This window comes from Hippichthys cyanospilos, chromosome 6 (assembly GCF_059441005.1).
Source record: "Hippichthys cyanospilos isolate Australia breed blue-spotted pipefish chromosome 6, RoL_Hcya_1.0, whole genome shotgun sequence".
NCBI lineage: Eukaryota > Metazoa > Chordata > Actinopteri > Syngnathiformes > Syngnathidae > Hippichthys > Hippichthys cyanospilos.
The window spans coordinates 10,501,107-10,525,549 of NC_142374.1; the positions used below are offsets into that span (position 1 = coordinate 10,501,107).

The 24,443-nt window shown below is 38.7% G+C and overlaps 4 protein-coding genes across 4 annotated transcripts; 1 reads left to right on the forward strand and 3 right to left on the reverse strand.

The window, feature by feature from the left end:
• Positions 1 to 485: 485 nt before the first annotated feature.
• Positions 486 to 7,309, forward strand: ada2a (adenosine deaminase 2a). Its single transcript, XM_088417559.1, has 10 exons — positions 486 to 593; positions 1,008 to 1,343; positions 2,130 to 2,349; positions 3,122 to 3,335; positions 3,403 to 3,530; positions 3,609 to 3,699; positions 4,438 to 4,546; positions 4,649 to 4,806; positions 5,654 to 5,856; positions 5,936 to 7,309. Exons 2-10 carry the CDS (start codon positions 1,040 to 1,042, stop codon positions 6,114 to 6,116), a joined length of 1,608 nt encoding a protein of 535 aa, XP_088273685.1. The 5' UTR covers positions 486 to 593; positions 1,008 to 1,039; the 3' UTR covers positions 6,117 to 7,309.
• ribc2 (RIB43A domain with coiled-coils 2) lies at positions 7,128 to 10,485 on the reverse strand. The gene is made up of 7 exons (XM_088417560.1): positions 10,284 to 10,485; positions 10,135 to 10,216; positions 8,812 to 9,099; positions 8,627 to 8,745; positions 7,771 to 7,947; positions 7,524 to 7,690; positions 7,128 to 7,451 (listed from the first exon to the last, which is right to left on the reverse strand). Exons 1-7 carry the CDS (start codon positions 10,404 to 10,406, stop codon positions 7,382 to 7,384), a joined length of 1,026 nt encoding a protein of 341 aa, XP_088273686.1. The 5' UTR covers positions 10,407 to 10,485; the 3' UTR covers positions 7,128 to 7,381.
• A 914-nt stretch (positions 10,486 to 11,399) lies between these two features.
• On the reverse strand, positions 11,400 to 17,045 carry LOC148422119 (putative polypeptide N-acetylgalactosaminyltransferase 8). Its single transcript, XM_088416581.1, has 10 exons — positions 16,759 to 17,045; positions 15,956 to 16,122; positions 15,666 to 15,849; positions 15,399 to 15,596; positions 14,479 to 14,593; positions 14,225 to 14,410; positions 12,272 to 12,409; positions 12,073 to 12,168; positions 11,621 to 11,788; positions 11,400 to 11,534 (listed from the first exon to the last, which is right to left on the reverse strand). The coding sequence occupies exons 1-10, from the start codon at positions 17,043 to 17,045 to the stop codon at positions 11,400 to 11,402; spliced, it is 1,674 nt and encodes a 557-aa protein (XP_088272707.1).
• A 3,238-nt stretch (positions 17,046 to 20,283) lies between these two features.
• LOC148422120 (apelin receptor A-like) lies at positions 20,284 to 21,339 on the reverse strand. Its single transcript, XM_088416582.1, has one exon. It carries the CDS (start codon positions 21,304 to 21,306, stop codon positions 20,284 to 20,286), a length of 1,023 nt encoding a protein of 340 aa, XP_088272708.1. The 5' UTR covers positions 21,307 to 21,339.
• Between the last annotated feature and the right edge of the window lie 3,104 nt (positions 21,340 to 24,443).

A 24,443-nucleotide genomic window follows, 5' to 3' on the forward strand; every position in this document is an offset into this window, starting at 1 on the left:
TGCGAATGATCATTTCAGGCCTGTAGGAAAACTGCATTAATCCCACGGCAAAAATGATTCTCTTTTAAATTCCTCATGTGTTTCCTTTTGGACTCACCGAACAGATTTTGATCGTCTTCATACTTGGGGTGTTGTTGCAAATGGTATTTTAAGAAAGTTTTGTACTAGGTCTTGTGCGGGTATTCTTCCTTTGACTTAATAACGTTACCTTGCCTCCTTTTCTTGTTTTTGATGACGAACAAAGGCGTATATTAAACAAGAACTTTTCCTATCGTGTCTTGTTTTTCTAGGTTGAGGCAGGTGTGGCAACACGGTTGGCACAAGTCTTAGTATGTTTACGTGGAATACACCAACGTGGAAATGATAGACATGCTTCCATAAAAACGCCCTCCAATCATTTTCTTAGTTGAAGTTTGCCTGAGGATTTTGTTTACGTGATATTTGAGCCAATCGTGTTGGGGAGGGCGGGGCTTTTCACCCGAGGGACCTGCTTTTGACAGGACCGCTTGTCCTGTTGAAAGACGACATCCAAGTCAACAATCTCTTAACTTTTGTGCTCGTCAGAGCATACTTTTAGTGACTGCATTTTTAAGGTAACTTGTGTTTAATAATTCGCAGTGTGGCGCTATCTCTCCGTATCGACGAAGTCTAATCCTTTGTTTCTTAAATGCAAATAAGCCTTTGTATTTCGCCTTTGTTTTTGTTTTTTTTTTTGTTTTTACTTTTGCGCTCACATTAATTGTGAACGCATTCGCTTATTTGTCACCCTAAATATGTTAATCCACCGTTTTCGTTTTCTGAATTAAATGTGGTCAACAGTTAAGGTTTACACATTGTACCGGTGGTTTGACATGAAGACGTTTTGGCTGCTCTATCATAAGCCCCATCACGAATTAGGCAAGGTGTTAAAAAAACGTGGTGTTGTCGTCATCACCATCGTTGATTTTAATTCACAGCGGCGTTTAAAGAGTTTAATACAGTATATTGATTGCGCCTTTGTGTTTCAGGTTGTGAATCCTGTGTGGTTTGCCAGTGGATAATGTTGGCTGAGTTACACCGCCCCCCTGCGGCAGTCGCCTGTCTGCTTCTGTTCCTTGAAGCAAGTGTCTTCTCTATGCCTGACCCCAAGAAGAGGGATGCTCTCATACAGCTGGAGTTTTCTCAGCAAACGGGAGGAGAAATGGTGCTAACAGATTTGGAGAAGCTTCTGGATGCACGGCTGAACCAAATGAAGCAGGATGAAATGGCCAAAGCAAATTTCCCTCCTGCCATGCACTTCTTCCAGGCTAAACACTTAATTGAACGCAGTCCCATTTTTAGCCTGCTGCAAAAAATGCCTAAAGGTTATTATTTTAATTGAATTTTCCAACCTCCACTGAGACAAGGCACATATTTGCGTTTTGCCCAAACAAAAAATGCATAATTGTAGTATATTTTAAAGCTGACTGGTATACGTAATGGTTTGCAGTGTTGTTTTTAAATTTAGATGGATTGTGTCAGATCAGAAGGTTGATTTATGATTACGATATAAAAAAAGTGACTGTGTTCTTGCCTTAAAAAGGCTTTAACAGATGCAGTTGCAACTACCTTCTCCTGTATTTTCAACTCAAACGCTGGCTGCAACCATTAGTTTCATCCATGAGGAGGAATGGCACAATTTTTTTTAGTGTACTAATAGTAAGAAATACAATTTAAATAAAAGATTGTCCTGTCAGTCACATTAGTTTGGCAAAACGTTGTGCTTTGACTCCCTATGTTAATGTCTTTGTTGCCATTATTAGCTATGGATGCAGTTGCTGCTGGGCGCTAAACTTGAGCTGCTTCTCTGGTAAGCAAGCTTCTTCCTCCAGAGAATGAAAATCACTCAAACTTTATCAAAGGGCTGTGGGGGCATTTTTTAAAGCCAAATTTACCATTCATTGGACTGACAATTCTCACATGCTCTTCAGTTTTTCTCTGCTTCTGAACTTGCCCTCCCATCCACGACAGTAGCCTATCAGGTTATGCCAAACACAATAATAGTCAATCAACATCCACTGACTGACCTTTGTTTTCCAACACCCCGCAACCCGAGGGCAAGAAGGTCAATACATAAAATTTTTTTGACACACTTAGACGTTTTGTTTCAGGTGGAGCCTTGCATATCCATGACCTCGCAATGGGGAATCCTGAGTGGCTTGTGAAAAATGTGACGTATCGGCCGAACTGCTACATGTGTGTCACTGATAAACAATCAGTCCGCTTCATCTTCTCATCAGGGCAACCTAAAAATGTGCCTGAATGCTCTCCCTGGATACTGATGGAAACACTAAGGAAGAAACTTATCAATGTCACAGAACTGGATAAAAGGTAGGGTTTCATTGGACAGGGTCAATACAGGAAATACTTGATGAGTCATACTTAATCATGACATGGTCAAAAGTACAATTTTGGTTTCTTATTTTTGTAATTTGTAGTGGTTGTGTTTTGCAACATAGCACATTCGCCTCACAGTTTTGAGGTTGTGGGTTCAAATCTTGCCTCTGACCTTCCTGTGTGGAGTTACAAATTCTCCCAGTGCTTAGCACGGGTTTTCTCATGTTCTTGTCCACAGACACCATAGGGCGACTCCGGTGCCTCTGAGACACGAATGAGGGCAAGCGCTGTAGAAAATGAATGGATGGAGACTTTGTAGTAGTGCACCCCTGATGTCAGGTCTTGGCCAGAAAAAGCACCCCTTTCCCAAACTCCATTCATCCATCCATCCATCCATCTTCTATCGCCACTTATTCTCATGAGAGTCCCTGACCCACTGGTACCTATTCCAGCTGTCTACCGGCAGAAGGCAAGGGATAACCTGAACTAAGGACGATTTCGAGGGTCCAATAACCATGCGTACAGTGTTTTTGTAACGGGGGTGAAAGCCGTAGTGCCCGGAGAGAAGCCACACACGTGCACAAAGAGAACATGCAAATTCCACACAGAAATGCCAGAGCAAGCTGGAATGGAACTCGGAACTTTGAACCGCGAGGCACACGTGCTAACCACTGTTTCTCCGTGCCAGCTTCCCAAAGTCAAGCAGGCCATACAAAGGAAACATTTTGAACATCTTTATTGAGTCGATTTGTTTTCGTGTTGACAGCATCCTGGCAAACATGACACTCTTCACCGATGGTGATCCTGAGGCCTTCTATCCTGACCAGGTCGCGGTCTGGGAGAAGTTTGCTCTGAACTTCATGGCTGTAATGGGTCTTCTCACGTATGCTCCAGTATTCAGAGACTATTACTACCACAGCCTTAGCCAGCTCTATAAAGATAACGTCATGTATGTGGAAGTTCGCGCTTTACTTTTGCAGGTAGGCTGTTTTCATGACGGTCTCACACTTTTTGATCTTTGCCTGATATTATGCTGAATCCAATCAGGTATACGAACTGGATGGTAGCATTCACGACTCAGCATGGGCTCTGAAAACCTATGCGGATGTCACCAAACAGTTCATAGCAGACCACCCGGATTTCTTTGGGAGCAGATTCATCTTCATTGTCCATAGGTGCATTTAGATGTCCTGTATAATTATTAAAAATACCGATACTGCAAATGAACACATTTTTTGCGGCTTACGTTTCAGGTCAATGCATGCATCCGCTTTGAAAGAGGTTGTGGAAAAGGCAATGAAGCTGCAGAGAGACTTCCCGGATTTGATGGTGGGCTTTGACTTGGTAAGAAATTTACTTCTACACACTGCCTTGGCACCCATGTGCCACCAGATAGTGCTAAAGCAATACTGATATTGTATGAAAGAAGGCTAGAGTCAAAAGCGCAAGGCAAGCGCATGAATTACCCACATTTCCGCAACTCCCAAGTTATCGAACTTTAAGAAGAAATGTAGTTAACAAAGTGCAGAGCATAAAACAAAAGTGCAAATCGAACATAAACACAATTTAAGAGCCTTTAGAACCAACACACATACAATGTTAAAAATATAAAGACGCAGAATCAAATGAAATAATATGCAAACAAATAAATGGAATTCAGACCTTTATTATAAACAGCAATATAATCAAGCTTTAAATGTGAGTAGAATTCCATAGATGTATCACATGCTTTAAATCTTTTTACTATAATGTTTATAAAATGTTTCTTAAAAGCGTTGCATATAAGGTGAGTAAAGATTTTGGTGGTGACAGTTTTATTATTGTTATATATTTTATGAACAATTGTTTTTCAATGGTATTTTTAGTAGTGTTGTCCAATGATTACATTTTTTAACTAATTAATTGTGACATTTACCATAAATAATCCCAGTTATTCACATTTTTCAACAATAATTTTGAAGTTGAAATGATTGTTAACTCACCCCCTGTTTGTTTGTTTGTCCTCAACCAATTCTGGCTATTCTACGTAGTTTTAATGGCAAACAATGTTTTGAGGTAAAGTGTAGACCTCCTATGCAACAGGTAGGTCGCGAAGATGACGGAAATCCGCTTTGGTATTTCCGAGAGGCCTTGTCTTTACCGGCAGAGATGGGCGTGACACTTCCCTACTTTTTCCATGCCGGAGAAACAAGTGAGGGCTCAACCTGCTTCCATTGAAACAGATTGACGGGAGGATTAGAAAAAATGGAATCCATGCATTTCGAACATTTTTTTCTGTGGTATGCTGTCATAGATCTGGAGGGCACAGATGTGGACCAGAACTTGTTGGACGCGATTTTGTTTAATACTTCACGCATCGGCCACGGGTTTGCTATGATTCGCCACCCTTTGGTGCGAGAACTGTCCAGGAAGAGAGGCGTGGCTGTGGAAGTGTGTCCAATATCCAACCAGGTACAGAACACATCTTTTCGGGGACACTATTCTACATGGGATAGGGGTTCAACGTTGGATGAGACACGTTTATTGACATCATTCAGCATTTGACCACACTATCAATGCTGTGTTTACAGACCATGTCAGCGGTTTTCTTAATCTAGTTGCAGTTTTGTTTTAGCGGCAGAACAAAGTCACTAAGATGTCAGATTAGGCCCACCACGTCATTTTATGGGGCATGCGAAATGCTGATTTGACTTCAAGTTTCAAGCTAAAAAAACAAACATGCAAGTTGTCTTCAAAAAAACAACAATTTTTTTCTCAATCTGCCTTTTGAACAGTGTTTACTGGCCTCAGATTTCAAAACTATGTACAGTAAGTGTGTGACAAACACACTTAAATTTATTCTGGTCCTGTGACAGAAACTAAAACTACAATGTGGCCCACGATAAAAATGAGTTTGACACCCCTGTGCTATATACACAACATCCACTGAGAAATATGTTGTTCTGTAATTGTTTTCTATGTAATTTTCTGGAATATAGCTAGACACCCACAAAAAATATCATCAGCTGTGGTCCTGCTTTCACTCTATTCTATTTTATTGGTAAACAAAGAAAAGGTTTATCAAAACAAAACCTGTTTAGAATTCAGTTTCTTGAAAGATGGCGCATTTTGCCCAGATAGCAACTTTGCGCAACTTGCTATTTTCTCAGCTTTATGATTTGGGTGACGTTAAAGTCGCATTCAGAGATAAGAGCTTGAATGTCTCGACCTTGTTTGAATTTGAAGATGTTTTCAAACCTGTGGCTGGTACTGAATATGGTTGTCTTTTAGTGATGAAATGACGCATGTCCTGGTGCAGGTGTTGAAGCTGGTAGATGACTTACGAAACCACCCGGCTGCGGCGTTGCTGTCCCAGAACCACCCAATGGTCATCAGTTCCGACGACCCGGCCATGTTCGGTTCCTCCGGCCTCTCCTACGATTTTTACGAGGCCTTCGTTGGCTTCGGGGGGAATAGGTCCCACGTGGGCACTCTCAAACAGCTGGCCATCAACTCTATCATGTGAGTCTAGCTCACTTGTGATGTGAACTACGTGCCTGGGGGCTTGCCTGCTGACATGTCACCATTGTTTTCCTTCTAGCTACAGCACTCTGAGCCCAGAACTGCAAAAAGAGGCTTTGGATTTGTGGCAGACGAAATGGGACAAGTTTGTTTCAGAAAACGCTTTCCCGAAACAAGCGTGTGGTTTTGGTCATTTGTATTGCTCTTATCCCAGCTTGCTTTCCTTAAGGAGACTATTTGATTCTCCCGCTGTGCTGTGATCACAAATGTAAAGCCTTGACCGTTCATACAATTAGGCATTTCGGTTCAGTTATTTCTTGAATTTGCACTTTGTAATGGTGGCTTGCAGGTTAGTTCAGGTGCTTGATGCACCATGCTTTCTCTTTGGACGTTACCATACAAATCAAACAAACGCTTTACTGCATATTCAATTAGGTCTTAACAAATTGGGTTTATGTTTACTGGAAAACTCTGGCCAAAAATCTGATTTTTAGGCAATTTTTTGTCGTGTATTTGTATTCTAAAATTCCTGTGTTAGTCCTTTCGGAAAATCAATTTTCAGGCTTCCGATTCCTTCCTTCCTTTTTCCTTACAGTTTTGAGGTTATAGCGCCACCATTTGTTTTGGTACTGTACGTAGACAGAAGTCTATATTTAAAGGGACGTTGTGTAAGATTGAGACGTTTTTAATTAAAGATGAATAAATTCAATAACGATAAAATAATGATAAATGATCAATAATTCAAAATAAATGTGTTGTTAAAGACCAACAGTATTATGTTTTAAATATAATCGTAGGTCTAGTTATCATGAAATTATTTTACATAGAGGTGGCACTCCTCCGAAGGTGGCCTTGTCCGTTATAGCTACGGACAGCAGGAGGTGCTGCATTTATCGTAATGCCCCTAGAGCTCCCTCAGGCTCATGCGAAACAATACACAGTTTCCTTTTAAGGCTAGGTTTACACTACAGGCTGAAGAGATCCAACTCAGATTTTTTTTTTTTTTTTTTTGCCCCTACCCGACCTAAATCTGATCATTGGATGGCAGCGTGAACGACACAGATCCAATTTTTTTCAAATGCGACCCAGGCCATTGGGTATGTGGTACCAATTCTGATACGTATCCGATCTTTTGACGTGTGACTTTATGTGACGATAGGGGCAAAATATCAGAATTTCATCACTTCGGGCTGCAGTGTCAACCTAGACCAAGAGATTCTCAAGACCTCTAAAGGAGGGCAAAATGTTTATACTGTGAATCTTGTGGTTGTGTGCGTGCTTAGCTTGTGGTTTACTAAGTGAATGTTTCAAATGTTTTGTATGATCCGACTCAGGAAACGCGCTCTGATATTTGTTTTCAAACTGACCGTTTTCTAGAAAAACAACAGTGCTGTCTCATTGATTGCGATATTTGCCGAAAACGGACAATAAAACATTGCATATTTGAACGATACTACATTCATTATTTTTTTGTATTTCTTTTGGAACACACAACTCAGCTGGATCATTTCAGGTATCTTGGTCATCAGCGGCTGCTGGTGTTGAATTGGGAGAAGAAGCGCTCATCAATATGTCCCCTTCTGATGTCCTCTTTCCTTAATATCGAAATATTATGAAGCAGCTGTAAGAGAACAGACAGCTCCGTTTTGTGTGTGTATGTGTCGTACCTGTCCGACTGTGTTGAAATCAGGTGTTTGTTGATGGTGTCCACATGTCGCCGTAGCTGTTTCTTGTGTCGGGCCTCCTGCCGCTCCAAGAGCGCAGCTGTACGAGCCGAATCCAGACGGACGCCATCGTGTCGCATCTCTTCTCTTTTATTCTCCATTTCCGCCACCTATAATGCGCGCCCATTTCAAGTCAAGCAGCACATCAAATAGAGCATGATTGAATTAGGTGTAGTTCTGTGGCCGTGACCATTTTCTCTTCAATTTGATGCTTGTGAAATTGCAAGATTTGCATCATGCTCTCAGGAGGCGGCTTCCTGTCGCTGCTGGGATAAAGGCCAGGTGCTCCCATAATGCCCGTGTGCCGAACGTGCTGCTGTATGTCCTGATTATGATCCTGGCGACGCTTTTCTCGTGTCTTTGTCATCTAACGGCAGGGAGGAATTAAAACTTTGAAATTTACACTCACTTGCTCAATTTCTAAGATCAAACTCAAAGCTACAAATTATGATGAACAGACTCTCATACCCTGAGCTTGTGCGAACTGTCAACTTTTGCATCAACTTCAGCCCACATGTCATTAAGAAACAAAGGCAAAGGTTTTGCAATTCGCCTATTTTGACATCAAACGTTTCAACACAGGTGCCTGGGCAAAATGTGCACCCACACCACGGTGTTTTTCAAAAGAAACACATTTCTTACAATGTTTGGTTCAGTTATTAATTGCAAATAATAGATATCTTCGAAAATGTGTTTACCCTCCAAGTCATCATGCAATAGGTAATGTCAGCAACATTAAATAATTCACTGGTATGTTGTTAAAGTTAGCATTTGCGGTACTCATTTATCAGGTTTTGAATGATCACACTTTTAAAATAATATAAACATAAAGTATTTTATAACATTGTGGGAGAAGTAGCTAAGACACATGCAAAACAGGACTGTAATTTAACATTACTGAATTTAACATTTCAAATCAGCAGAAAAAAACTGGCTGATCTTGAATACCTTCTAATTTCATTAATCTTTCAAATGTCCAATCTAAATTACAATCTACAATCTGTAAATTGCGTTAAATATATTCTGGGCGTCGAGACACAACTCACTGTGTCCAGATTCCACTCATTAGTCGCAACCGCTGCAGCTTTTCTCTTCTCCTGCTCTTTTTTTTGGAGCTGCAGAGCTTGATTGTCCATGTCTATTCTGCTTCGGTCGTCCTGCAGTTCTGAGTGCCCAGACGAAACATTTAGTCATCTCGCAAAGTGTGTGTTACAATTTTATGAAAACCTACTTTCCATTTGTTGTCTTAGTTTTTCTGCTCCCTTCTCATCCTGCTGCTGGATGAGCCATCTTTGGAGCTGCTCCTTCTGCCTCTGGACCCTTCGACTAATGTCTGGGTCCTCCCCAAGCAGACCGGGCAACATTATCATCTGCGCATCCGGGTCTAACTTCTGCCCTGCGCCAGGCTGCTGGTATTGACGGCGGTACTCCACGATGGCCTTCTCCGTGTCGTGTTTGACCTTCAGTTGCTGAGTATGGAGAAGGGAAGCTTGTTTTATATTGTCCATCATAGCAGCATCTGTGGGTAGAACCTGTAGTTGGTTAGTCAAACATTCTACCGGAGCATGATTGTTAAAATTATCTACGTTTTTGGTATTTTGTGGTTATTTGCGTGCAATCGGTTGAGTTGGAGCCTTTCCCGATTGACTTTGGACCAGAAGAAGGGTACTTCTTGCACCGATTGCCGGCCAATTGCACAGGACAAACAGTAATTCACATATACTGTCAGACAGGACAACTAACTGTCTAACAAGCATTCTTCTGGAATGTAGGAGGTAGCTGGAGTTCCACACAAGCATGGAGATACTCCATATTGGAGAACAAGACCCAGGATTCAAACCCAGAGTTTCTGAATGTGTGCTACTTCACTTTTCTGCTATTGTTAATTCAGATATGATTCAACCGGGGGGTACGCTAAAATACCAAAATATTTAACCCACAATGCTCACAGAATATTAAATATGGAAGAAAAAGAATGAATATTGCCCCATCATATTTTAAAAATATTGAGGACAGTATGTCCTTTGGAGGACAGTTGTGCATGTTTCCCTTTAATTAATTGCCTTTAGAATACTTCCTGGCCCAGATTATGTTTCACATGAATGCTGCAGACTATTACAAACTGTTTCCCCCTCAAACAATAGTTGCACTGTATGGTTCATCTGTTCTCAAATTAAAATAAAATGCAAAACTGCATATCACTGTATGTCAGTCTGCCACTCAAATATAAAACTAATAAAAAATTAGTTAGCGCACACCGAGGGAAATTTTTCATGATTTTTTTTTCTTAGTTTCAACGAGGCCAATTTACAGCGAACAGCATTCCATAATCTTGAGGGAACATTTTTTTTTTTTTTATAGCGCATAAAAAAAACAACTATTTTTGCTATCCAAGAATTAACCTTGCAAAGTGATCTCCCATGTTTTAGTACGTTCTATATATAATAAATCAATTTAATTTTTAAAATTAATTTCCAGGAATAACTTAATTTGTAAGAAAATGGGCGAATAAGAAAAACGTTTTTAAAATTAGATTTTTTTTTAAATTGCTCACCATAGGCATCTTTTTCTTCCTTTTCTGCCTTTTTCCTTGCCATCTTCTCAGCCAGTTGCTTGTCAAGAAATTCTTTGTCGACCTATTATTTTTTTAAGTGATAAAGTTACAACGTTAAGAAAAGAATATGTGCAACACAAACATCTTACTCCGATGGTCCTCAGCTTGTCGTCAAATAGCCTCGCTCGTCTTCGAGCCTCAACGTCCCGACGTCTCTGCAAGTTGACGTTTGATAGACCTTCCGATAATAGTTCAAAATTTTTCATCATCATTATTAGCGCGCAGGCGAGTCGAAAATATTCACAATGGAAAAGTTAGGAGCCTCTTTTTCAGTGGAGGTGGTACGAAACACATGGGTTGCTAAGACAACCGTTCGTGGTTTTTCGGAACAAGTCGGCTGTTTCCGGTATTCCACCGAGACACCTACACAAGGTAATGACATTCGGTTGTATGTACTATTGATTAAAACTGTCATTTCACCGTTGCACATGTTGTTACATTAATTAAAAAAATATTACTTCGGTTCCGAAGTGCCATGAAACGTGGAACTTTTTTTTTTTTTTTTAATCAACTACCACGGTGGTCCAGGTGTGCAAATCACAAAACAAGTAACAAACACACAAAATGAGGTAATTGCAAAAAGAGAAGGTAAAACGCAAGTCTTTTTTTTTTTTTTTTACTTTGATTTTTTGTGATTTGCACTGCAAGGCACTGTAGCAGTCCCCCGATCAAGACAAAAAAAGAAGTAAGAAACAACAACAACAAAAAATAAATTCTGAACTCAGCCTTAATACAACAGACTTGTTTTCGAATTCCCGTTTTCACCTCGAAGCATTTCTGTATTCTTTGTGCTTTAGGTTTAAATAGAATTATTTTGGATTTCCTGTTTTCACCCCGACACATTCTGTATCACAATTTGGCCATTTTTTTCAACCCTCAAAGTAACTTATTGTTTTCTTGTTTAATTCACTTGTCAACCGCTGTTAATACCGAGGTGATTCATTTGAAACAAAAACATTTGATATAGTCATACTAGCTAGATGCTAATGACTAGATTTGTACCTGAAAGCAAGTCTGTCAGTACATCCTCTCTCGTACTCTTTCGAGTATATTATAAGCAATGTAAGTTTAGATGCCGTGCAATCACAAAGATGGCAATTTAACCAAATGACGGACAGGCATTTATGAAAACGCACAACTTTAATTACTGAAATAAAGGTAAATAAATTCCATTATGCAAATTGCGAAGAAACAACATTATCAAACTAAAGAGTAGTGATGAGATGCTCAATGGTCCAAGTCTGTCCTGTGCACTGCCGGATGATGAGAACATGCTCATAGTTTCCCCCCTGACTGATCTCCAAACATCTCTTAGTTGCTTTGTTGCGGATTTCATTGCCCTGTGAATATTGGAACACTTAAAGTCACGTTGTATGAGAGCATCAGTGACATGGCATCTTTTATTGAGTAATGTTGATTCTGGTACCTGCTTGAAGTCCCAATGCATGTGTTTTTGACTTTGCTTTGCCAGCTGACAGTCCATCAGGGTTGGAGTATTGCTGGAGCCCGGATCAAGCAGGCAGCGGTTTTGGTTGTATTTGTGAGATTTTATGCCACCAATGATGATTTCCCCTTCTTGGTTATAGTAGCAAAACTGGTAACAAGAATAAATACAATGTGTTTTTTTTTTAAATATATAATATCTAAAATACCTTAAATTAAACATCAGATTTGTGATTTTGATGACAAGTGTTTAAAATGATCATTTAATATACTGTAGCTTTGACAGGACTTTGAAACATTGGATAAGTCTGTCTTTATTTAGGCTGCACGTCAGATGTTTACAGGACTAGGAGGTCACGAAGGCCCAAAAAGGACCTTGGACAGCCAATCTTTGCTTGGTAAAAGGGCAACATAATGCACAATTTCTAACGGTACCTGCGATTGTTGAAAGTGGCATTGGTAAAGGATGGGTATGATTCCTGGAACTACCCCTTGGTCCACACAGAGCTCACTCAGAAGGCTGTTCCTCATCTTGTAGAAGAAATTTTGCATAAGGTAACAACTGATTACACCTTAAGTGTGGGAAAATATTTTGCTGAACCTCAGTAAACATGGTTGTGAAAGTGTTGTTTACCATGCCATACCCCAGCAGATCTTCCCAGGTATCCAAATTTGGATAGATGTTGTCAAGGTACCACTTGAATGGTTTACACTGCAACCTTTCCCTGAGCTTCTTTCTTTCTGTGACATCACCAATATCAATTCTGTGATCCTGCGTGCCATATAGCAAGGAAGGTCATTTTGTGCTCAAATTTCTAGTTTTCAAATGTTTTTCTTTTATCGCGGAAAAAGAATTAACAAGTTAGCATGCAAATTTAAACATAAACTAGCGTTCAAATTTAATCGAAAAAGGAGACAAATCGTCATTATTTTGCCTGATAATATTTTACAGTTTTTTTTTTCTTCAAACACAAACATCTAAATATCAAAAGTAATCAAAGCATCCTGTCTACCTGCAGATATTTAGTATTTTGGTATTTGGATAAAAATAAAAGACAAAATACTTTTTTGCTAAAGACAAAATCCTTCATTTACACATTGCTATGATTGACCAATTTTTATATATTTTCTTAAAACCAACATTTGCTTATTTCACATAAATATAAACCGAGATTTTAGGTAATTCCATAGAGAATGGGCAATAAAACAAAGCGACGACTGTAGAACACATTTGTTTCAGCTCGGTTTGTTCAAAAGTGATCTGTATGAATGGCAACTATCAGACTTTGAGCATCAAAGCGAGTAAGGCTTGGAAAAGTAATCTGACTGCTCTCGTCAGACAATATTGAGCATTCGAGCGTTGCGATCTAGCAGCTAAACTATGCTCGATGGTGCGATGAAAGTTGGCAAAATATACCTCGTCTTTTCTCTTACATCTTTTTAATGCCCTCAATCAGCAATTGAGCATGATTTTAGAACTGCATTATTTTGACTTACGAACCCTGGAGCATGATTTTAGAACTGCGTTATTTTGACTTACGAACCCTGGAGCAACGGTCTCTGCGTCGACTTAATCTGCAATGACTATATGATGCACTTCTGGGATGAACTTCAAAATTTAAAACATACTCATGCAATTATATTATTTAGTAAAGTAGTAGTAAAGTTAGGTTTACTTTCAAGTTCTCACCACTGTCATGCAGAGCATTAACAGGCAAATAACATTCTCCTGTGTATCCCATGTCAAAAACAACAACCAAAAGAAAATTGATCGCATAGCACGGACAAGAAATCTTGCGGGGTTCTAAGCTCGCATCTCTCACTGTTTTCTCTTCCTAGTAAACATACACGTAAACAGACATATAGATTGACATAGTTATTCACACTCTTAACTTAACATATAAAAGCCACTAATAAAAAAAAAGTCTCTTTTTTTTGGATGATTTCTCCAACCTCTCATCTTTGACCCAGTTTATGTCTTAGTTTTTTTTTTTTTTTTAATGTTAATTAAATTGAGGTGATCTAAAATTACAAATATAACAAAGCTTGGAAATACTTTCTTTGGTGCTATGTTCTTCAAATGGGGTCACTTATGTGAACTATATGGTATCAGAATGATCCAGTTTGTGTTTTTTTGTGTGTAGCAAATGACTTCAGAAATTTTCAGTCGTATTTTGGATATATTATATTTTAAATGTGAAGATTCAATGGCAATTCAGATTACGAATATGTAGTAGAATATATACTATGAAAGACCACTGACACCCTGTGAACGAAATCCTCTGTATGATGTCGTATGAAGATTTTACCACTAGAAAGCGCTAACATACATTTAATTGCATATATAAATCAGACAGTACTGCAATTATGCACTGCAATTATCTGAAGTGGCACCCGGGAGATCCAAGCAGAATACAAGGGTGGCACTACCCTCCCAACCCCACCACTGCCCCCCCCCCCATCTGCCAGTGCTTTGCTGCCTGACAGTTAATGTTTTAGTAGCAAGAGCCACTTTGAATTGACATACAAAGGAATGTACAACTTAATAAGCAAGTTCAAATCCAGTCAACTGTCAGCATATACCAACCTGAAGCGGGAGGTTCCACGCGATCATCACATTCTTCTTATATTCGTCCATCCAGATTTCTGCCACCCTCAGGGCATTCCTCCTCATCACAGGATTAAGGTCAAGCGCGTACGGTTTATGTGACCGCTCAATGTGTCCTATCCTGGAGCACGGTATCACCTCGACACTTCCTCCACATAGCCATACCTGAGCATAACAATTCAGAGAGCGCATTGAACACGTTTCTGCCTCATTTCTACAAAGCAGACACGTACACGAATCCCAAGTTCGACGTTTTCACCGCCATATACGGTCATTCCGCCATCGAGCCCTCCGATTTCTCCCAGAAATTCTCTGTCCGCTGCAAATATTCCCATCACGGAAGGACTCCTGTAACAAAGCAATTCCTCGTAATACTCTAGAGATCTAGACATTTTCAGGGTTTCTGTAGGTCGGACCAATGGTCGCATAAAACATAGAGCAAAGACGAAAGGTAGTGGCTTGAAAAAAATCTTGTTTGAAAATGTCAATGTTAGATCCAGACTCCTTGTGTGGCATTTGCACTCCCACGTTTGAGAAATATCAATTTTACCCACATATAAGAAAAAATATCATGTGTTTGCCTGGTCCATACAATGATTTTTCATCCCCATCCCCATTCAAAAGAAGAAGCTTTATCATAATGACTTCTGAAAAGAAAACAGCTAAATTGGGTACTCTGCAAAGACATTTTGTATTTTGTAGTGCTTTAAAATAAAGGTTTTCAGTAATATCCCATATTTTGAGGTATATGCGCATGTGTACAATGACGATAAAGGTATTCTATTCTATTCCATTCCATTGATACTTGTGTGCCAACACCTCATGTCACTTTTGAAAGTTTTCAGTACGGGTAAAATCAAGAATGATCTGGATGACTGAAAATCTACATTGTCAAATTGTGACATATAGTAACTTGTTATTCGTCTCAGCTAATTTGCAATGACACAAACGTTGATACATTTGGTTGATACTGCGACAGAAAATAAAGTTCTACTAATCTCGACTCAAAAAATTCCTTTGAATCTTTTCAAGACCTCGGGTCTTACTTCAGGCTTGCGCGTGTGATCCTAACTCTGGTAGTTGTCATGACAGACTCATCATCATTTCATTCTTCTTGTAATCTAAAGAAAACCAAAAAGTCCATTTTGCTTACTTCCCAGGTAGAGAGATGTCTTTGCCCCTCCACCAGTCCACGCTGAAGGACTCGTACATGCACCACAGAGACCAGTCAAAGCCTTGTGCGTTGGGGAAGTACTTTTCTACACTGAGGTCATCAAAATGGATATTATCAAACACGGGAGACACCACTACCGTCCTGTTGGCTTTAATTCGTGCGAGCAGAGGTTCTGCCCTGCAAAGGATATCAAAATGAATGACGCCGACGCCTTCCCTCGGAACATTTAAAATACAGCATGCATACCAGCCTTCTGTAACTTCAACATGAGCATCCAAAATGGCCACGACATCTGCCGTCGCATGTTCCCAACCTGAGATCCGAGACTGCGAAAGGCCCATTTGATGATGATGCCATACTTTCTTTATCAGTCCGGGCTTGTCTTTGTGGATATCATCAATGTAGTCTTGTAACGGTTTTCCAAGGTCATCTGAAACACAACAAGCAATACGCTGACAACAAAAATGTAATTTTTCTATAGCTATATTTTTTAACATATGCTGCAGATCGCACTGTAGACTATTAATGAAACTCACTGAAAGTACTGTAGTCGTCCACTAGGATAATTTCCACAAGGAGGTGCCTTGGTGTGTGTGATACAATACTCTTGATTGCCCTTTTAATGACTGAAAGAGCTTCATTTACGTAGATGAGCACCACGCCGATGCTGGGCAGGTCCTCGGGATATGTCACTGCCAGACATCTACGTAAAAAAAGAGAAAAAAAATACGGTGGTATGTACACCCACCGGAAACACGATTAAGTACACCAAGACGATTTATGACTTTAGAATATATGTATATATATATATATATATATATATATATATATATATATATATATATATATATATATATATATATATATATATATATACTGTATATATTTTTTTTTTTTAATGACCACCATTACCTACAGTGTGTTCAACAGACAATAAAAGTACAGAGGTGCCTTAAAATATGGTAGGAGTGACCCATCATTCTGATGATTTTCTTTCTTTCTTGCTTTGATTTGTTAGCAAAAATTTGAGATGTGAATGACATATTGTGATAGTGACCGCAATATGGTGACAACGAACAACATTCAAAACAAACTAAAAAAATCTTTCCAGCACATGGCAGCTGTCAAAATCTTCATCTTATTCCTCATGACAAAGCCAATTTTGCATGATAAGATGCTAATATTTAGTCAGGTTTCCATTTGTTTTGTTTTGTTTTAGGATCTGTTGTTCATTTATTTAAAAAAAGAGAAATACTAGAGTTAGATGAAACCTCACTTGAGATAATAAGATTCTGGTTAAAATCATTGCATAGAAATGAATACGGAGAATGCATGTTACCTGCTGTCCCTCATGTCCGGAAGCTTCCGGTCAAGAGGTAACCGATTACTGAGGAACACGTTGTACCCGTAAATCTGAAACAGAGATTCAGCCTCCCTCTGCTCCTTCTCCGACAGGCCATTTCCCCACTTGGCAAACAGGAAGGAGTTCGGATATAACTTGGGCACCATGACCTTTGATTTCTGTTGGGCCACTTCAGGAGCAGTTTTTTTCACACTGATGTTGCCTCCACTTGATCCTTCCATCAGCTTTTCTTTGGGACCATTTTGTTCAAACAGTGCAGACATGTTTGAAAAATACACACTATTTAGAATCAATGTGTCAGGTTCACCTGTTAGACATTTGTCAGAACCTATACACAAAGAAGGCGTAAAGGCAATCTTTTACCAGCACATGCATGAGGAGAACGAAGAAGGACTGCACAAATACAACTCTGCTGCATTCTGAACCCTCATTTTTATTTGGTTCAGAGGCTAAGGTGTGAACCAAAGTGGGAAATTAAACAACACATTCTGTGGAGCAAAACATTCTACAAGACATTTTTGTACGTCACAATTTGAACATTTCAACACACTTCAAATAGCTCCTGCCTGCGGATTGACTCTGACCATGTCAACTTGAGCTGGCACGATGAAATGTGAGACTGCATAGACTGCATCCTTCTCGCAACATCCTTCTTGCAAAAAAGCGTAATCTCTTGCAAACAATATAACCTCTTACTTACTGCAAAGCCTCTCATTATTGCAAGCAACAATTGATTATGTCAAATGTTTAATTACTGTATTGAATATAGCAAATGTTTGACTTCTATGTTAATTGTTGATTCTAGCTTGTAGCAAATGTGTAATCACTATATTTACAATTAATCCAACACTATGGGAGTGTGTTTGTTGAATGATTTGATTAATAGTTGTGCACGTGTGCCTAATGTTGAAGCCGCTAACATTCAACCTTAGAATCTTTGACTTATTATAATACAAGTGAATGTTCAAAATTCCTGCCCAAAGTTCAAAACATCAATTACTCAATAACGTTTAAGGTAATTAAATTTGGCTTTGAACTCACCCAGCCTTCGGAGAGTCTGTTCAATGCGGTCAAGTCTCGTTGCAACCTTTTCATCTGCATCTCCTTCAGCAAAAGGCGAAAGTGCTTTCCTGTGTCTGTTCCAAAAAAAGATTGCATATATTGAGAAAACAATGACGACTCCAAATACTCCAGCTTGGCGCACTTGTCTTCTCATTTTGACTTCTATTCACCGTGCATGCATTGCGTTGTATGCCCATGAGATTTACAACTTGATAAAGCACTTCCTATCTTGAACATAACCTTTGTGCTTTTTTCATATCGTAGAGGCGTGATTAGTTTTACAAACACTTTCAATAAAACTGTCATACTTGCATGGACATGATTAAGCCTAAATAACCATGAATCGCCATCAAAGTAAACCAAACCCACTTGATACAATGCAAAAATCAAAAAGTGATCTAATAGCACAATATCAACTGAACATAATGCTGGCTACAAAGCTCACCTCAACAGTTACCATGTACACAAACCATTTTATTTATTAGTGCTTTCAGAGCCCTCAAAGGCTCCGTATGAACCAGTGCTTCTCATTCATATTTTGCCAAGCCCCCCTAGAAAAGAGAAAACCTTTAGCGCCGCCCCCACCACCACTCGAAGCGCTGACTATAAATAAGATTAATATCTATAAAAATGGTATAACTAAACCTGTATCCTTTTCAACAATAACAAAGAAAAAAAGCATAATAAATCAACTTTCAGCCGCTGTTCATTATTTTGCAGTATTTTGTTGAGATATTGACAAGGGTATGAATAATTTTGAACACTTTATGGAACTCCATCAATAATATCACATTGAAATTACAAATCTCTTCAATAATGTATTGTTTTCATTCATTTGTTTGTTGGTCACATATGACATATATGACAAAGAAACTCAGAAAACAAATCCGTTTGTCACAGAGACACAAAAAAATAAAAATTCACAAGGGTATGGATAATATAGACAACAAGTGTATATATATATATATATATATATATATATATATATATATATATATATATATATATATATATATATATATATAATATATATATATATATATATATATATATATATATATATATATATATATATATATATATATATATATATATATATATATATGTTTAATAATACAACTGCATGTCACAATGTTAATTCTATTTATATAGTAAAACTTTTTTAACAACATATTGTATGTACTGTAAGTCTGGCATCATCTTTACTGATAGAGCAGGGGTCGCCAACCTTTTTGAAACTGAGAGCTACTTCTTTGGTACTGAGTAATACGAAGCTCTACCAGTTTATGTGAAGACACTGATCATGTTAATGATTTTTCACAATAATTCAGGAAAATCTGTAGTAAATATGTAAATCGAGTGTATTGGAAAATCATACAAAATTACTTATGTTCTATCTTGTAAGCTATTTGCAGAACAGACCTGCAGGCTACTCAGGCGGGCGCCACGTTGGTGACCCCTGTGATAGAGTATACATATCTGATCATTTGCCAGGATATCATGTGACTTCCCTCAGAAATCAGGAAATGCAAAAGTTTTGAGTGTTTTGCTAGAGAAACATTGACCGATTCATGGTGTTGATGTTCCATGGGATGATGTTTATATTGGAATGATGTTGAGAACAAACTTTCAGACTTTCTTGAACTCCTTTAATGCTGTAATTAATATTGGTTTTCCCTGGTCTGTAAAACCATTGAACCAACTAACCAAATTAAAACAAAATTGTCAAAAAAAAACTGGTTTATTCCAGCGCTCCATAAAACCTTGCAGGTGAAGAAAAGACCTTTTCTAAAAAACAAACAAACAAACAAGCAAGAAAAACAAATCTAAATCCACCTGTTATGAATGTTACACAGAAAGAAAAGTGAACAAACCTAGGTAAGTCAGTCTACAAATCTGCCCATTCCAAACTAAGATCATCCTCACAATTTTGACTTCTAACATGATGGACATTGTATGGAAGATGACACACCACATAAAAATATAAGAAGGTAGTAAGAACACATACAAGTGGTATTCATGTTTTTTTTTGTTTTTTTTGGACATTGTCTCTTTGTGACCTTGCAAACTTCCCCTTTGCGGTAAAGTTTGATTATCCTTCCTTTTTTTTTTTTTTTGCCATGACAGTGACTTAAAAAGAGTGCTGAAAAAAATGGGACACTGTTTGTTGTGTGGACAGCATGTAGTGCTATGCTGACACTGCTAGATTGTGATGTTCATTTTTTACTGACAGGAAATATGTAAATTCAGCAGTTTTCATCAGGACATCATGGGCATTATTGGATTAAAACAAGAAATATATAAAGCAAAGACAAGCATATAATAAGCGAAAAGCAACAAGTCAACTTGACATTTGGTCCCTCGAAATTGTCCCACAGTCAGTAGAACACAGTCAAGAATGTGAAAATCAGCATCTGGCGTTGACTGAGTCCACCATGCTCACCGGATCTTAGTCTGGCGGGACTTTTTGAGGTGAAGCAGGCCCAGGCACCGTGACCTGAAGCGCAGGTCTAAGAAGGCGTAGAGGAAGGGGTTGAGGCAGCTGTTGACATAGCCGAGGCAGGCAGCGTACGGGTAGACCAACTGCAGGAAGCACTGGAAAGCACAGCTGGCCTGGAACAGGTCCAGTTGGTAGAAAGCAATAGTACTTCTCAAGACATGGTAGGGGGTCCAGCAAGTGGCGAAGACTATAACTACTGAAGAGATGATTCTCAAAAGCCGCCACTTGCGTTGGTCCTCCTTCCGCCAGGTGTTGAAGTGATGCATCGCGGTACAGCCAATGAACCCGTAGCACACCACCATGACCAGGAAGGGGAGCAGGAACCCCAAAGTGGACAAGGACAAGCTCAACCCGGCGTACCACAGTCTCACCTGATCCCGGCTGGCCAGGACCGGGTCAAAGTCCAGGTCACAGTAGGTCTGGTTGCTGACGGGGTCATACAGGGTGGTGCGGAACACGAGGGCAGGCATGGACAGGAGGCCAGACAGCATCCAGACGACAGCAAGGGAGGCGTGCATGTGGCCGCGGGTTCGCATTTGCAGGCTGGACAACGAGTGCACGATGGCCAGGTAGCGGTCGAAGCTCATGCAGGTGAGGAGAAAGACGCTGGCGTACATGTTAAGGAGATCCACGTAGCTGATGATCTTGCACAGGGCCAACCCGAAAGGCCAATGGTAGCCCATGGCTGTGTAAATGGCCCAAAAGGGCAGCGAGATCGTGAAGGCCAGGTCCGCCAAAGCCAGATTGCCGATATAAACATTGGCCGCCCGCCGCTTCCTCTGCTTGCGCCACACGATGAAGATAACCACACCGTTGCCAAACAGGCTCAACATGAAATTAAGTAAGAGGAACACCACAATGAATGATTGGGAGGCCTTGCACTCGGAGTAGTCGCAGAAAGTGGTGTTCTCCAGCTGGTCGTATTCATCGTAGTACTCAAAAGATCTCTCGGTTGGTTCCATGGCTTTTCCCTCATAGGCGCAAGGTGGTCCGTGCTGCTGCTCGTGCGATTCATTTGTTCTTCCACAACCCTCTGTGTCAACCGTCTGAGCAGCAAACCCTCCCAGGATGCATTTTCTTTCACAACCCTACCCACTCTTAGTGAAATCATGCCCACTAATTTGCAATTGACTGAAAAACAGCACATTACATTACAGTGTCCACTGTTGCTTAATCCTTTAATGGCCTGAAATTCTCATTGAGGAAAAATAAATCCTTACAGGACATGGTTTTTTGGGACCCAGCTGGCCCTCCCCACATTCCTTTGCAAGTTTTCGAAATTTATAATCATTATTCCTTACGAAAAATCGTCTAAATCTTACACGTTGTCCCTTTAAAGTGCAGAATAAAAAAGAAACGTTTTGTGCATAACATGAGCAAGTATTAGAGAATGTTCAATGAGCTGAATTTCACTTCCAGGTAGTAACTGTCGAAAATGTAAAAATTCTAATTTGAGTGTGTCAAACGGATATGGTAACCAGTTATTTCTTTGGACTTGCAACTCAGCATAGACCCGTTCACTAAAAACTCAGGACTTAATGCTTGCACTCTTCTTTTGATACTCGTGAATGAGTTGCTATGCTGTGGCTAATTCTCACCACCAAAATAATACAAAAATAAATAAATGACATGAAAATATTTCGAAACTGGAAAATCTATATTAGGCATATTTTATGTTACAAATTTTGCTAAAATAATTTCCGTCAACATCTCGTTTGCGAAGGGATCCTGCACATGAACACAGACAGTTCGACGGAAAAGGTGACATTCAAACCACTGATGTTGCTTTGCTGAATTTATTTGTAATATAATTGCCTTACATATAAATAAATAAATAAATAAATAAATATATATATATATATATATATATATATATAAAATAAAATTTCCAGGCATCATAAAAAAGGAACATTTTCCCGACTGTTATACTTGAAAGGTGTTCTGAAGCTGTTTTCTAGACAGAAATGTGCTGCCCTCTGCCGGAAAGCGTGGGGCTCATTTTCTTGCAGTTCTGACCCTGGATGACAAAAGTTAACACAATTTGAGTTTTTTCCCCCTCGTAGTCCGAGCAAGCGGCTATGGAAGAATGTGAGATTCAGGGTTCAAATCGGTGCTCTTGTCTTCCTGTGTGAAATTGGTTGACACTGTAGTAGTGCTTCTCAATCATATTTTACCAAGCCCCACTATGAAAGAAAAACCTTTCACGCTCCCCCTCCCACTCGACGCACTGACTAGTAATAAGATTAGCATCTAAAAATTGTATAAGTATACCTAAAACTGTATCCTTTTAACATTAACAAAAGAGAAACTTTTAACAGCTGTTACTTTGTTTTACAGCCTTTCTATGGGGTACAGCTTACTCTAAAACCGAAAATAAATAAATAAATAACCAAGTGCATCAAAGTGCCTGAAAAAGAAATTAAATAAGAAAATTGTATTTTATTACAATTATACTTATCATGAAAAAACTATTTCCCTGGCATCATCACCAATCCTGAAAAGTTTTTAAAAAAACTTTCTTTTTCATTAAATAGCTTCTCTAACAACGACAGCACTATCAACTTTTGACTTGTTGGCAAATTCCAACACGATCTACAGTTCATGGTTCTTAATTTTTGCGATTGCATTTTGCATTTGGGTTCTCAACGTCACAATTAAGCTTAACATTCACAGTTGACCATCAAGGCTTAAGTTTAAAGGAATGTGGCTTCACTTTCAATGGACCCTGCTTTGGTTAAAACTTTTTAACATATTGGGCCTCAACATTCAAAAAGTTGTCAATTCTTATCATCCCCGGCTACTGCATTTCCATTCTATATCTGATGGCTGTAGCTCACACCTAGCGCCCTGCACTAATAACACATTTTTTTTAGACCGATATAAAGTCATTTTTTTTCCAAAAACTGTCATGATAAATTATACTCTTGATGATGTTATTTTTTTAATGCTACTGGTACTACAGTAAACCATCTTGCATGTCAAGTCATATATATGTGTATGTATATGTGTATGTATATGTGTATGTATATGTGTATGTATATGTGTATGTATATATATATATATATATATATATATATATATATATATATATATATATATATATATATATACACATACACACATACATATATATATATATATATATATATATATATATATATATATATATATATATATATATATATACTGTATATATATATATATATATATATATATATATATATATATATATATATATATATATATATATATATATATATATATATATATATATATATATATATATAAATATATACTATATCCTTTTTTAAGAGCAAATGACTTTTTATTCTCAAGACTATTGAAAATTGGCATAGAAATCTGAAATAGAAAAAAAGTTTTGGAGTTTTGGAGTTCGGAGTTTGCTAAGAATGGGCTTATGGCCATGTAGCCCCTACGGTTTTCCTTCCCGGACTGCAGACCTGTCACGCCTGGTGATAGCCCAACGACAGTGAGCTTCCAGCCGCGAATGCAGGCCATGCTGAACGAACAAAAATTGTCTTCTTTTTCAAGTGACAGTTGTTACTACTGTATAATATTCAATTTATATCATGATTGCTGCATTATTACTTTTCACAACCTTTAATTATTGTGCATTGAGGAATTATGTTCTGGCCATGATGGCCAAGTTTATATGGAGGATATATGTGTAGATGACACTGCAAATAACATGTAAGAGGATAAAAAACACATTATATGTTCTTCTGTGTGTTCTGTTTAATTATTTTTTACAAACTGTACAGAAAAAAAAACATGCTGTTTTCCTCTCGGCGTTGAAGTTAGGGGAATTTACCAATCATCTCATATTTGATATGATGATTGTGTTCTGATGAAGTGGTTGATTTTCTCGGTATTACTCATCCTGCCTCTGTGTGTGTGTGTGTCTAGGTGTGTATGTGTGTGAGTGTGTGTGCTTGTGCGTGCGTGCGTGTGTGTGTATCCATCCATTTCCTCACATAGACCAAACAAACCTAGGTGAGTCAGGTAAGACGAACAACCATCCATGTACCCAATCACACCTAAGGATAGTTTAGTATGTCCAATAAGTGCCTGGAGGGAA